General features: G+C 39.8%; 1 protein-coding gene across 2 annotated transcripts; it reads right to left on the bottom strand.

Annotated features, from left to right (window-relative positions):
* Positions 1-6,015: 6,015 nt before the first annotated feature.
* si:ch211-105j21.9 (sialomucin core protein 24-like) lies at positions 6,016-14,034 on the bottom strand. 2 transcript variants are annotated; one of them, XR_010465633.1, is made up of 4 exons: positions 11,596-11,767; positions 10,058-10,632; positions 9,795-9,950; positions 6,016-9,559 (listed from the first exon to the last, which is right to left on the bottom strand). XR_010465633.1 is itself a non-coding variant. In XM_029671165.2 (4 exons), exons 1-4 carry the CDS (start codon positions 13,945-13,947, stop codon positions 9,312-9,314), a joined length of 999 nt encoding a protein of 332 aa, XP_029527025.2. In that variant the 5' UTR covers positions 13,948-14,034; the 3' UTR covers positions 6,016-9,311. The 2 variants fall into 2 exon arrangements, 1 of the variants encoding a protein (XP_029527025.2); XM_029671165.2 differs by lacking the exon at positions 11,596-11,767 and adding an exon at positions 13,928-14,034.
* Between the last annotated feature and the right edge of the window lie 27 nt (positions 14,035-14,061).

Genomic DNA, 14,061 nt, shown 5'->3' with positions numbered 1-14,061 from the left:
TTGTTATTTGATTTGAATGGAGCTGCCCTTGCGCTCACGTACGCCATAATGGGACACATATAAAGATGATATACTGTGACTATCATTCTCTATGGTCCGATCCCTACGATGTGTTGTTCTGGTGGCTGAGTGTGTGTCCTCTTCCTCTCAACTGTCCATTCTCAGGGCTGCTGGACAGGTGCCTTGCCCGTCAACGTTGCAGCCCTTTGGGTGTTGCACTTATCAGGCTTCACCGCCATGGACCAGAAAGGCTGGTCCTAGTCATTTTGTGCATTTATATGTTCCCAGTTGCCACTCCTGTGAAGGGAGACCGCTGCGCTTGAAGGCAGTTTGGTGACCACAGAACCCCAGTACAGGTACTCTATTGTAAACATTATTAAAGTGAACTGTGTTGAATGACTATGTACATATGGCAGCTGTCTCTATGGTACAGGGTAGAGTACCAGGTGGTATCAACCCAGTACCCTGCTTTTAACAGTGACTAAGTGTGGGCTGGGTGCTGGGAGGAGGCCGGCTAGAGGAGACTATTTCAACGTCCGATGGACTGGAGTAAGAAACTTCTATCTCCAGTTTCTCAGTCTCTAGGTCACAGCTTTGATGCTCCTGTACTATCACCTCCTTCTGGATGGTAGCGGGGTGACCAGGCCATGGCTCGAGTGGCTGAGGTCCTTGATGATCTTCTTGGCCTATCTGTGACACCTAGCGCTGTAGGTGTCCTGGAGGGCAGGCAATGTGCTCCCTGTGATGCGTTGGGCTGACCGCACCACCATTTGGGGAACCCTTTGGTTGCAATTGCCGTACTAGGCGTTGACACAGCCCTACAAGGTCCTCTCAATGGTGCACCTGTAGAAGTTCATGAGGGCCTTACAGGACAAGCCAAATTTCTTCAGCCTCCTGAGGTTGAGTAGGTGCTGTTGCGCCTTCATCACATGTTCTCTATGAATGGATCATTTCAGGTTGATTTTGATGTGCACGCCGAGTAACTTGAAGCTTTTCGTCCTCTCCAGTGCGACCCTGTAGAAGTGGATGGGGACTAGCTCTCTCTGCTGTCTACTGTAATCCACAATCATCTCCATTGTTTTGTTGACATTGAGGGAGAGGTTATTTTCCTGGCACCATTCCGTCAGGGTCCTCACATCCTCCCTGTATGCCGTCTTGTCGTTGTTGGAAATCAGGCCTACCACTGCTGTCAGCAAACTTGATGATTGGAAAAAATATGCACGTAAACTCAATTTCGAGTCTCATAGCAAAGGGTCTGAATACTAAGGTATTTCTGCAAAACTTTCAAAAAAACTGTTTTGGCTTTGTCATTATGGGGTATTATGTGTTGATTGCTGAGGAATGTTTTTTATTTAATCCATTTAAGAATAAGGCTGTAACGTAACAAAATGTGGAAAGGTCAAGGGGTCAAGGGGCACTGTAGGCTTTGACGAACCTTATACACTTCTGTAAATTTCATTAAAACTACAACATGTCAATGTTCAACCTTATCATGCGATATCTATGCAACAGAACAGATGAACAGGAATGACATCTACTCTAATGAGTGGCTAAAAAGAACTAGCTGAATGCCACAACCTTACTAAACTACGCCACCAGTCTTCTGATGTGTCCCGCTGGATTCATATCTTAATAACCCAACATCAATAACCCAGCAGTTAAAAAAAAAAGAAAACAACCCAACTAAGTGGGAAAACAACCCAACACCTGCAACCAAGCAGTTGGATCAACCAGCATTTCTTTTTTAGAGTGTAGGCTACACTGTTGACTTGTGCTTGGCAGCCAAATGTATAGGTGTCCCCATAATATTTAAATTGAGGAAGTGTGAACATAATAATTTATTTAGCTATCCACGGTTGACGTCCCTTCTAATAAAAATGCCCCCATCCCGCTGATTTGAGCTGCTGAACAGCAAGCTTATTTACACTTGAGATGCATTTATGGAAGAGCAAGTGTATTTGCCTTTTCCAAAAAAGTTTAGCTCAGTGGGGAATCAGGGATGCCCCGATTTGCGATCTAGAAATATTTTGCCTACTACATCAACAGACAGGGTTTCATTAAATAAGTCTATAGCCACAATACTTTTTTATTGCACATTAGGCGATGTTCAACTTTAATTCACTGGCACAAAACATATAAACAAAGTACTCAATATAAAAGTTGATAAATGCAGGCCATTCATATAAAATAATGTATATGTGCAGCACTGTGTTTTCAACATCAATTGATCAAATCAGTTCTATGTTCTCTTGTCAAACTCTGTAATGTCATGGAAAACACAGGGACGTCAATTGAGACTAGTAGTGTCAGCGGACCTTGGCGTGTGCAGAAAAACAGTCGGTTATTCTGGCTGGAAGTGTTGCTCTCCTGCCATGTAAACATTACTGCCATGTCAGATTCACACGGGACTAAAATGATGGATGTGGTGTATCGTTCTCGTGCACATACTTACATTACCCAATAAAACTAATCCCATAGGTCTTAGTGAACTTTTTTATTTCCATTTCATGCATTTTACTGGAAGTGAAACTTTAAGCATGGAAGCTGCATCGTACTGTCACTGCTTTACTCCTGTATAAAATCAGGATTTATGACAAGAGCGTCGTATTTCTTTTGACAGAGCAACATCAGGAAGCCCTTCGATGTTTCAAACCAGAACAAGAATCCCTGTGAGAACGTCTGCAGAACAGCGCAGAACAGCTCAATCAAGACTGCAAGGTTAGTACGTTGTTTATTACACCAATATGCTGATGAAGAGAATATTCCAAACACAGGTTATGTAATTCATCATGCCTATTCCAATGGGGCATATATTGGTCATTTTATATTCTATAATGTTATTTATCTTTATGTGGCTGCGTAATGAGACAATGGAAAACATGCATTGTTACTTTCAATATCGCTTTAGGAAAGCAGAAAAGCTATTGTGATGGCATTGGATCCAACAAATAGGAGAATGCAAAGGTCATTGCCAAGAAAGACTCAGTCTTGGAAGAACTGGAACAAAATAAAAGATCAACAAGCAAACAAGCATGTAGAGATTCAGGCCACAGCCCAGGAATTTCAAACATTAACAGTTGAGATACATAGGTGGGACATTTAGGAGGTTCCTATTTTCATGTTTGGTGAACCTAAATAGTCAGATTGGTAATACACATTCTTATATTACCTTTCATTTTTACTTGCTTACCATGGCAAAATACATTGAACTGATGCTTACTTCAGTCACAGAGCTTGACAAAAGAAACATTGAATTAGGGAAACTGTTGCTCGCCTTCTTCGCCTTGTACCTACGACAGCAGCACAGCCGTGAAAAAAAAAGGTAACCACGCCCTCTTGTGTACAATTGCTTTATTTTTCAAACATTGACATTAGTTTTTATCTTGTATGCTGCCAGAGATTACATATCAGTTTTGTTTTCTGAGAGAGATCAAAGAACAGAAAGAAAAGGAAGACAGCCAGCTACAAATCCTTGAAGATGAACTGGTAAAGATGATATGTAAAGATTATATAAAAAATATTTTAAAAATGCTGAATGTGAAAAAGAATCTCACGACAGACATTGCCAAGCATGAGTGAGTCCTTTGATGTTCAAACATCACTTATCCAATAACCCGAGGGACACTTTTCCTCCATGTCTCCATTTAAATAATGCTGAATGTGAATTCTTCCCCAGGGTGAGTTATGAGGAGCTATCAGAAATTTTCAATCAGCTGCAACTGGAGAAGACTATTCTGGAGTAGATGCAGAATGAATCCTCAGAGGCAACTATTCTTGTAGCACAACTTAAGGTCTGTATGAATTGAACATGCATTGCTGTATGTATAGAATAATTAAGCAATACGGCCCGAGGGGGTTGCAGTATATGGTAAATGTATGGTGGGTGGGAAAAAGTACCCAATTGTCATACTTACACAAAAGCAAAGAAACCTTAATAGAAAATGACTCAAGTCAAAGTGAGTCACCCATTAAAATCTCACTTTTAAAAATAAATCCCACTTTAAAAATATATATATTGGGTTTTATATATACTTAAGAATCAAAAATAAATGTAATTGCTAAAATATACATAAGTATCAAAAGTAAAAGTATAAATAATTTCAAATTCCTGGGGTGACAGGTAACCTAGTGGTTAGAGTGTTGGGCCAGTAACTGAAAGGTTGCTAGCTCAAATCCCCAAGCTGACAAGGTAAATATCTGTTGTTCTGCCCCTGAACAAGGCAGTATACCACTCTTCCTAGGCCACCATTGTAAATGAGAATTTGTTGTTAACTGACTTGCCTAGTTAAATTAAATAAATTAAGCAAACCAGATGGCAACATTTTGATTCAACTTTTTCTGGATAGCCAGGGGGGACACTCCAACACTCAGACATCATTTACAAACCAAGCATGTGTTTAGTGAGTTCACCAGATCAGAGGCAGTAGGGATGACCAGGGATGTTCTCTTGATAAGTGTGTGATTTAGACCCTTTTCCTGTCTTGCTCAGCATTCAAAATGTACTTTTGGGTGTCAGGGAAAATGTATAAAGTAAAAAGTACATACTTTTTTTAGTAATGTAATGAAGTAAAAGTAGTCCAAAATACCAATAGTAAAGTAAAGTACAGATACCCCCCCAAAAAACTACTTAAGTAGAACTTTCAAGTATCTTTACTTTACACCACTGCCAATATATCACGGCTAAGGGCTGTTCTTATGCACGACACAATGAGGTGTGCCTGGATACAGCCCTTGGCCATATACCACAAACCCCTGAGGTGCCAATTTATTTCAAACATTTAGGGGGTAGATCATCTTTAATATTGCAGATAGATTGTGGCTTCCATCAATGTAATTGTCTATATCATTTCCAATCCCCCACATATATTTTTTGTTATTATATACTCTACCAGTCAAAAGTTTGGACATACCTACTCATTCAAGTGTTTTTCTTAATTTGTACTATTTGCTAAGTTGTAGAATAACATTGGAGACATCAACACTGAAATAACACATATGGAATCATGTAGTAACCAAAAAAGTGTTAAACAAATCAAAATATATTTTATATTTGAGATTGTTCGAAGTAGCCACCCTTTGCCTTGATGACAGCTTTGCGCACTTTTGGCATTCTCTCAACCAGCTTCTTGAGGAATGCTTTTCCAACAGTCTTGAAGGAGTTACCACATATGCTGAGCACTTGCTTTTCACTTGCTTTGCTTTTCTGCTTTTCTTTCATTCTGTGGTCCAACTCATCCCAAACCATCTCAATTGGGTTGAGGTCGGGTGATTGTGGAGGCCATCATTTGTTTGTTCATCTTTCCATCGAACCTGACTAGTCTCCATGCAGCTGAAAAATATCCCCACAGCATGACGCTGCCACCACCATGCTTCACTGTAGGGATAGTATTGGCCAGGTGATGAGCGGTGCCTGGTTTCCTCCAGACATGACGCTTGCATTCAGGCCTAAGAGTTCAATCTTGGTTTCATCTGACCAGATAATCTTGTTTCTCATGGTCTAAGAGTCCTTTAGGTGCCTTTTGGCAAACTCAAAGCATGCTGTCATGTGCCTTTTAGTGAGGACTAGCTTCCGTCTGGCCAATGATTGACCTGATTGGTGAAGTGCTGCATAGATGGTTGTCCTTCTAGGCCCTTCTCCCCCGATTGTTCAGTTTGGCCAGGCGGCCAGCTCTAGGAAGAGCCTTGGTGGTTCCAAACTTCTTACATTTAAAAATGATGGAGGCCACTGTGTTCTTGGGCACCTTCAATGCTGCAGATCTGTGCCTGGACACAATCCTGTCTCGGAGCTCGAAGGACAATTCCTTTCGACATCATGGCTTGGTTTTTGATCTGGCATGCACCGCCAACTGTGGGACCTAAAATAGACAGGTTTGTGCCTTTCAAAATCAATCAATTTAACATACCACAGGTGGACTCCAGTCAAGTTGTAGAAACATCTCAAGGATGATCAATGGAAACAGGATGCACCTGAGCTCAATTGAGTCTCATAGCAAAGAGGCTGAATACTTATGTAAATAAGGTATTTCTGTTTTTAATTTTGAATACATTTACAAACATTTCTAAAAACCTTTTTTCACTTTGTCATTATGGAGTATGGTGTGTAGATTGATGAGGAAAAAAACATATTTAATCAAATTTAGTATAAGGCTGTAACGTAACAAAATGTGTAAAAAGTGAAGGGGTCTGAATACTTTCCGAATGCACTGTATATACACTGAGTGTAGAAAACATAAGGAACACCTTCATAATATTGAGTTTCAATCCCTTTTGTCCTAAGAACAGTCTCAATCCATCGGGCATGGACTCTACAAGGTGGTCGAAAGCATTCCATAGGGATTACTCCAATGCTTCCAACAGTTGTGTCAACTTGGATAGATGTCCTTTGGGTTGTGGACCATTCTTGTTACACACGGGAAACTGTGGAGCATGAAAAACCCAGCAGCGTTGCAGTTCTTGACACACTCAAACTAGATTGCCTGGCACCTACTACCATAACCTGTTCAAAGGAATTTAAATATTTTGTCTTGCCCATTCACCCTCTAAATGGCACACATACACAATCCATGTCTCAAATCTTAACAATCCTTCTTTAACCTGTGCCCTCCCGTTTATCTACACTGATTGAAGTGGATTTAACAGGTGACATTAATAAGGGATCAGAACTTTAACCTGGATTCACCTGGTCAGACTGTCACGGAGAAAGCAAATGTTCCTCATGTTTTGTACACTTAATGTACAATCAGTTTCAAGTATCCTCCTTCTTACAGAGTTGGCTACAATTTCAATTCCATCCTCCAGAAAATGAAGATCTAATTTTACAGCAATTAATATAATAATAATAGAATATTAACTCAAAAAATTGTAAACTTATGTCACACAGGCATACTAACAACAGTGTATGGAGGTATTTGCTCAATCCAAAAAGTATAACCAACTCATTGCAGCACTGCCACAAAATGGGAAGAGACCATTACTTTTTGAAGAAATTAAAGAATTAATCTGCCTGCCACCCATTCAAAATCATAAATGGTTTAAAATGAGTAGTGTAAATCGAAAAATGTATCAGTCAAAGTGTTTGACAGCAATACCGTATAAAATTCAAGTCATATGAGAACAGGCTTTTGATGGCTCAATACCTTGGCATCGGATCTATGAATTGATATATAAAACAACAATTGACACTTCAATCAATTATTTTAAATTTAAGCTATAGTATAAAATACTTGCTACAAAATGAATCCTCAATATATTGGGCATTGAACAGTCATCCTTGTGCAGACTGTCATGAGGACACAGAATCAATAGAACATATTTTATGGTACAGTCCATTGGTGGCTCGATTTTGGAGTCAGGCCCAGGAATGGTTGTTCAGTCTTAATGTCTGTGTTCAGCAGGACCTGCAACCTACATTGTTAGGGAATCTGAAAAACCACAATCAGTCAATGCGAAATATCATTATACTCCTAGGTAAAGTATACAGTACAGGACCCTTCGTAAGACATCATAGTAAAATGAAGGGATGAATTGTAAAAGAAAATAGAAAAATGCCATTATACTGGGAAAGATGGGTTAATCTGTGGACATCGGAGCGTTGGAGTTAAGATCAGAATGAATAATGGATTGGCCGCTGTGGGTGAAAATCCAACACTTGAAGAAAGAGGAAGTTAGGAATATATATATAATTATTTAACTACAGGTATCATAGAGCGAAATAACTGTAAGTAGCGGTATAAGTATTGTTGTCCATTAGCTGAATCCAATTAGGGTAGGGATGGAATGGTAGAGTGACAAAAGTACTAAGAAGAAAAAATACAAATAATATACATACAAAAAATGTATACAGTTGATGTTTGAAGTTTACATGCACAAATACATTTAACCTCAGTTTTTCACAATTCCTGACATTTAATCCTAGTAAATATTCCCTGTTTTAGGTCACTTATTTTAAGAATGCGAAATGTCAGAATAATAGTAGAGAGAATAATTTTTCAGATTTGATTTCTTTCATCACATTCCCAGTGGGTCAGAAGTTTACATACACTCAATTAGTATTTGGTAGCATTGCCTTTAATTTGTTTAGCTTGGGTCAAACGTTTCGGGTAGCCTTCCACAAGCTTCCCACAATAAGTTGGGTGAATGTTGGCCCATTTCTCCTGATAGCTAGTGTAACCGAGTCAGGTTTGTAGGCCTCCTTGCTCGCACACACTTTTTCATTTCTGCCCACAGATTTGATATATAATTGAGGTCAGGGCTTTGTGATAGCCACTCCGATACCTTGACTTTGTTGTCCTTAAGCCATTTTGCCACAACTTTGGAAGTATGCTTGGGGTCATTGTCCATTTGGAAGACCCATTTGCGACCAAGCTGGGTTATTGATGTCTTGAGATGTCGTTTCAATATATCCACGTAAATTTCCTCCCTCATGATGCCATATATTTTGTGAAGTGCACCTGTCCCTCCTGCAGCAAAGCACCCCCACAACATGTGCTTATTGGTTGGGATGGTGTTCTTCAGCTTGCAAGCCTCCCCCTTTTTCCACCAAACATAATGATGGTCATTATGGCCAAACAGTTCTATTTTTGTTTCATCAGACAAGAGGACATTTCTCCAAAGAGTACGATCTTTGTCTCCATGTGCAGTTGCAAACCATAGTCTGGCTTTTTATTGCGGTTTGGGAGCAGTGGCTTCTTCCTTGCTGAGCGGCCTTTCAGGTTATGTCGACATAGGACTCGTTTTACTGTGGCTACAGATACTTTTGTGCCTGTTTCCTCCAGCATCTTCACAAGGTCCTGGCTGATTTATTTTACATTTCCCATGATGTTAAGCAAAGAGGCATTGAGTTTGAAGGTAGGCCTTGAAATACCTCCGCAGGTACACCTCCAATTGACTCAAATGATGACAATTAGCCTATCAGAAGCTTCTAAAGCCATGACATCATTTTCTGAAATTTTCCAAGCTGTTTAAAGGCACAGTCAAATTAGTGTATGTAAACTTCTGACCCACTGGAATTGTGATACAGTGAATTATAAGTGAAGTAATTTGTCTGTAAACAATTGTTGGAAAAATTACTTGTGTCATGCACAAAGTACATGTTCTAACCAACTTCCAAAACTATAGTTTGTTAACAAGAAATTTGTGGAGTGGTTGAAAAAGTTTGAATGACTCCAACCTAAGTGTATGTAAACTTCCGACTTCAACCGTATAAACAATGCAATTGTTAAAGTGATGTTAAAAAAAAGCCCATTGGCTAGTTTGGACATCATTTACAAACTGGAGTAAAAAAAAAAGAAAAGAAGAAGCTAGATTTGACATTAAAAATCATCATCAATTGGCTGAAAAGTATGAAAGGTAGAGGCCTCATAGCCTGGGGAGCTCTCTCGTTCTTCAGTTAAGAACTCCAGGCGGAACTGTGATCGCTGGGACACATGTAGACGGTTATCAAAATTGAACTCATCCTCCGTCATATCAGTAGTTGTCATAGTTGGATTATAGATTTGTGAACCATCGTAGAGTCCTCCTGAAATTACAAGTGTGTCGTCTGCTGCTAGGGATCCACCCACTGAAAATGAATTGAGTAGAGCTGTAAGAACCAATGTAACATTCACTACAGTAGCACACATGTGTCAGCTGTAATAAAACATATATTAATGTACTACACAAGAATGAAACTCATGTATTATTCATTTGGAGCCTGCATGCACTGTCAATGTGTCTACATCTTAGTGAGACTGACAAAATGCATTTGAGATATTGAAAAAAGATCTAATGAGAACATGATGTATGAATTCTCTTACCTTCGGCCTCAGAGTTGTTATAGAGAGGTCGATGTGAGTATTGCCTCATCTGGTTCCATCTATTCAACGTGTACATAAATATTCCCAAAACAAACACCCCAAGCACAACACTGAAGAAAACCGTCATGCCTTTTTCTGAATTGTCTAGTCCAAAACCTGTTGAATAAACCAGGAAAGATGTGAATAATTTAAATTCACTTACATTTGTGTTGCATCATAACTAATAATCTTTAAAGACAGACATATCAACCAGCAGCAGTTACCTTGTGTCACATTATGTGTTGCGGTTGTCATCGACATGGCGGCATTTGTGGTTTGAGGAAGATTCTTAGTGGATTGTTGTGGTGGGATATTTGATGTACTGTTTTGGTTTTCAGTGGTCTTGGCTGCTTGGGTGGTTGGTGCAGTGGAGGGGACAATACCTGGGACTGTAATGGCTGCAGATGTAGCATTAGCTGAAGGGGCCAAAGCTGATGGTGTTGACTCAGTGGTTGTGTTTGAGCTCACAGCCAGTGCTGTTGTGGTTGTTGAGTTGTCCTGCACAGCATTGTGAGTTGTTGTTCCAATGCTGTTCTGACTTGAGTTATGGTAACTTGTAGTAGAGAGAGCACCGTCAACAGTGACATTTGAAGGAGTTGACATGGCTGTGGTGTAGGTCTGGTTTGGCGCCATTGTCTCTGTGATTGCAGTAACCAAACGGATATTTGCGACAGTGGCATTATTTCCTCTCTCAGAAGAGCTTGTCAGAGTTGTAGTTGTAGTCAAGGAAATGGCCATAATAAAACTTGCCAGGGGTAGAGAAAGTCTGTGATCAATGGCCATCATGTTCTCTTTGGTCCTATAGTGAACAACATAATAAAGACATGTATTATAAGGATCCAAAACCAAACAAAAAAACAGCTGTGTATACAGTGTTGACCAACCATATCTTAAAGTCCCTCAGGCTGTGTGTTCTAATATAGAAACAACACAAGCCTGTACTTGTTCTATTTTTTTCACAGTCCCAAAGGATACCATACATATGAGTCACAACCAATGTTCTCTTAAAATGTTTTAGGCACTGAGCAAATTTCTGGTCTGCTGAGCTCAAACGTTGTGAAAATTCTGTGCAACTTCCAGTGCGCGTTTACTGTGACCACTGAGGCTGTACCCTCTTTAAGTTACAGTTTTAACAGTGGCCAAGTAGGCTACTGTGGCTATTTGATCATAATGTAGGCCTACCAGAGTGGCCTACCATCAAAAACAATGGACAAAATGCATCCCATAACATTTTAACATGGAAAAAGCTGTTCTATCATTCAGCCTACAGTAGCAGCCAATGTGTGGTTTTCAATGTAGGCCTACATGAGACTTTTGAAGAAAAAAAACAGGCAGGGCTCGACATTAACCTGTTTATCCACTTGTCCTTCAGACAAGGAGGTGACTGAAAATGAGGTTGTTTGATGCAAGAAACCACTTTACAAAATAAAATGCGTTACTATTCCCATACCATTATTACAGAGAATCAGACAAATTATGCTAACCTCTGCCTACTGGCTACTTAGCTTATTCAAGCCTGTCTCAAAATACAACACTGCCCCTTTAACACATAAAAAAAGCTCTTTACCTGACTCACTTTTCAAAAATGTCTAGAAAAGGTACACATGTTGGGCTCTTGTAGGAAATAATCACTCCCCTATTGTTGACTACACATTATCTATAACTGAGCTAATAACAAACTAGCAAAGGATATGAACAAAAATGTGCACAGGTGGCCACATGCAGCTCTTGCTTTAATCGCAAAAGAAGCACATCTACTCACGACCACAGCTGTCAAGTCCAGATCAAAGCAAATGGCATGGATCCATACCCCCGAGCTGACAAGGTACAAATCTGTCGTTCTGCCCCTGAACAGGCAGTTAACCCACTGTTCCTAGGCCGTCATTGAAAATAAGAATTTGTTCTTAACTGACTTGCCTAGTTAAATAAAGGTAAAATAAAAAAATATATGGCAATGGTCTATTTGCATAAAGGCTTACTGCAGCTCTGATTGGTTATGCCGCACCCGTCTGCGTACTTTACGAGATGAGACCATGCCTATCAATGCAATAGAATCCTACCCTGTTGCGTTCTGCCTACAATGCAATATCTTGCATTGAAAGTGGCTAATATTGCGTTGATTCGATCACAATTTCCACAGTAACGCAAACGCTGATAGTGTTAACTAACATGGAAAACTCTAGAAAGTTGAGCGAAATTCAATCTCGTTCTTCTCTCAGTGGACTGATAAGAGTATTTCTTCTGCGCAGTAGTCCCAGGGGAGCTGCGCAGCAGTCACGTGTTACCCTACGCCGGTAGTTTGGGGGAAACGTTGGGTACGACCCATGTTTTGTCATTGTATTCAGGTAGTCCTGCTGTGTATGGTAGCCTTTGTATTAGCAAAATGTTACAGCACATGTGCATTTGACCGAGGTAGGCAGAATCGCACCTCTTTCAGCCCACTAAAGAATTAGCATCATAATAACTAAATGAGAGTCTACATTATATTAAAAAAAACTACCATCTAGAAGATGGAGACAGTACAGGTGCATCAAAGCTGGGACATAGAGACTAAAAAACAGCTTCTATCACCACCGCCGGTCTCCGCGCAGTACCCTGCCCTGAACTTAGTCACTTACTAGCCGGCTACCACCAACCCTTCACCTTAGAGACTGTTGCCCTATGTACATAGTCATTGAACACTGGGTACTTTAATAATGTCTACATACCGTTTTACCTACTTCATATGTATATACTGTATTCTAGTCAAGGCTCATCCTATATACCTACTGATGCACACATCTTTCCTATTCATATACTGCCCATACACACCATTATATACATACGGTATATATATATATACCAGTCTCAACGTCAACAGTGAAGAGGCGACTCCGGGATGCTGGCCTTCTAGGCAGAGATGCAAAGAAAAAGACATATCTCAGATAAGCCAATAAAAAAAGATTAAAATGGGCAAAATAACACAGACACTGGACAGAGATATGGCTTTTTCTTTGCAACTCTGCCTAGAAGGCCAGCATCCTAGAATTGTCTCTTCACTGTTGACGTTGAGACTGGTGTTTTGCGGGTACTATTTAATGAAGCTGCCAGTTGAGGACTTGTGAGGCGTCTGTCATTGGAACACAGGAGTGATGGTTGCTGATAATGGGCCTCTGTACACCTATTGGGTGACAGGGTAGCCTAGTGGTTAGAGCGTTGGACTAGTAACCAAAAGGTTGCAAGTTCAAATCCCCGAGCTGACGAGGTACAAATTGTCGTTCTGCCCCTGAACAGGCAGTTAACCCACTATTCCTTGGCCGTCATTGAAAATAAGAATTTGTTCTTAACTGACTTGCCTAGTAAAATAAAGGCTAAATTAAATGTAGATATTCCATTAAAAAATCAGTCGTTTCCAGCTACAATAGTCATTTACAACATTAACAATGTCTATAATGTATTTAAGATACATTTTATGTTATTTTAATGGACAAAAAATGTGCTTTTTAAAGAAAAAAAACAAGGACATTTTAAGTCACTTAGAAATGTCCTTGTTTTTTAAATAAAAGCAAAAAAATGTGGCCATTAAAATAACATATAATTGATCAGAAATACAGTATAGACATTGTTAATGTTGTAAATGACTATTGTAGCTGGAAACTACTGATTTTTTTATGGAATATCTACATAGGCTTACAGAGGCCCATTATCAGCAACCATCACTCCTCCATCACCCTACCATTTTTTACTACTGTTTATAATATATATATACACTACTGTTCAAAAGTTATATTCCGGTCTCTGACATTGCTCGTTCTGATATTTCTTCATTTAAATTAGTGTTATGTATACTGCACTGACGAAGCTAGAAACATAAGCATTTCGCTGCACCTGCAATAACACCTGCAAAATACAGTATGCGTGCACGACAGTAAAATGTGGTTGGAACCGGAACAATACCAATGCACCTGCCTTCTGAAACTAAGTAGAGGGCAACTGAAATATTAAGCACATATGGTGTTTCATTAATACGTTATCTTTCGACTGTGTTTTTGACCTTCCCTATACCCTACCATTTTATTTTCACAGTTAACATTCAGAAAATAGTTTTAGCTCACCTTACACAGCCAGCACCCATGAGAGTGAAACCAGGAACTTGGTTTATTGCTTTGTTCTCCACTCCCTACAGACCGCAGAGAGCAGAAGGCTTGCTTTCATGGCCCAGTGAAATGTGAAGTGGGCGGTCCCCTTC

This window comes from Oncorhynchus nerka, linkage group LG2 (genome assembly GCF_034236695.1).
Source record: "Oncorhynchus nerka isolate Pitt River linkage group LG2, Oner_Uvic_2.0, whole genome shotgun sequence".
In the NCBI taxonomy this organism is placed as follows: Eukaryota; Metazoa; Chordata; class Actinopteri; order Salmoniformes; family Salmonidae; genus Oncorhynchus; species Oncorhynchus nerka.
The sequence above is the reverse complement of the archived record's forward strand: the minus strand, read 5'-3'. Positions and strand labels throughout refer to the sequence as shown.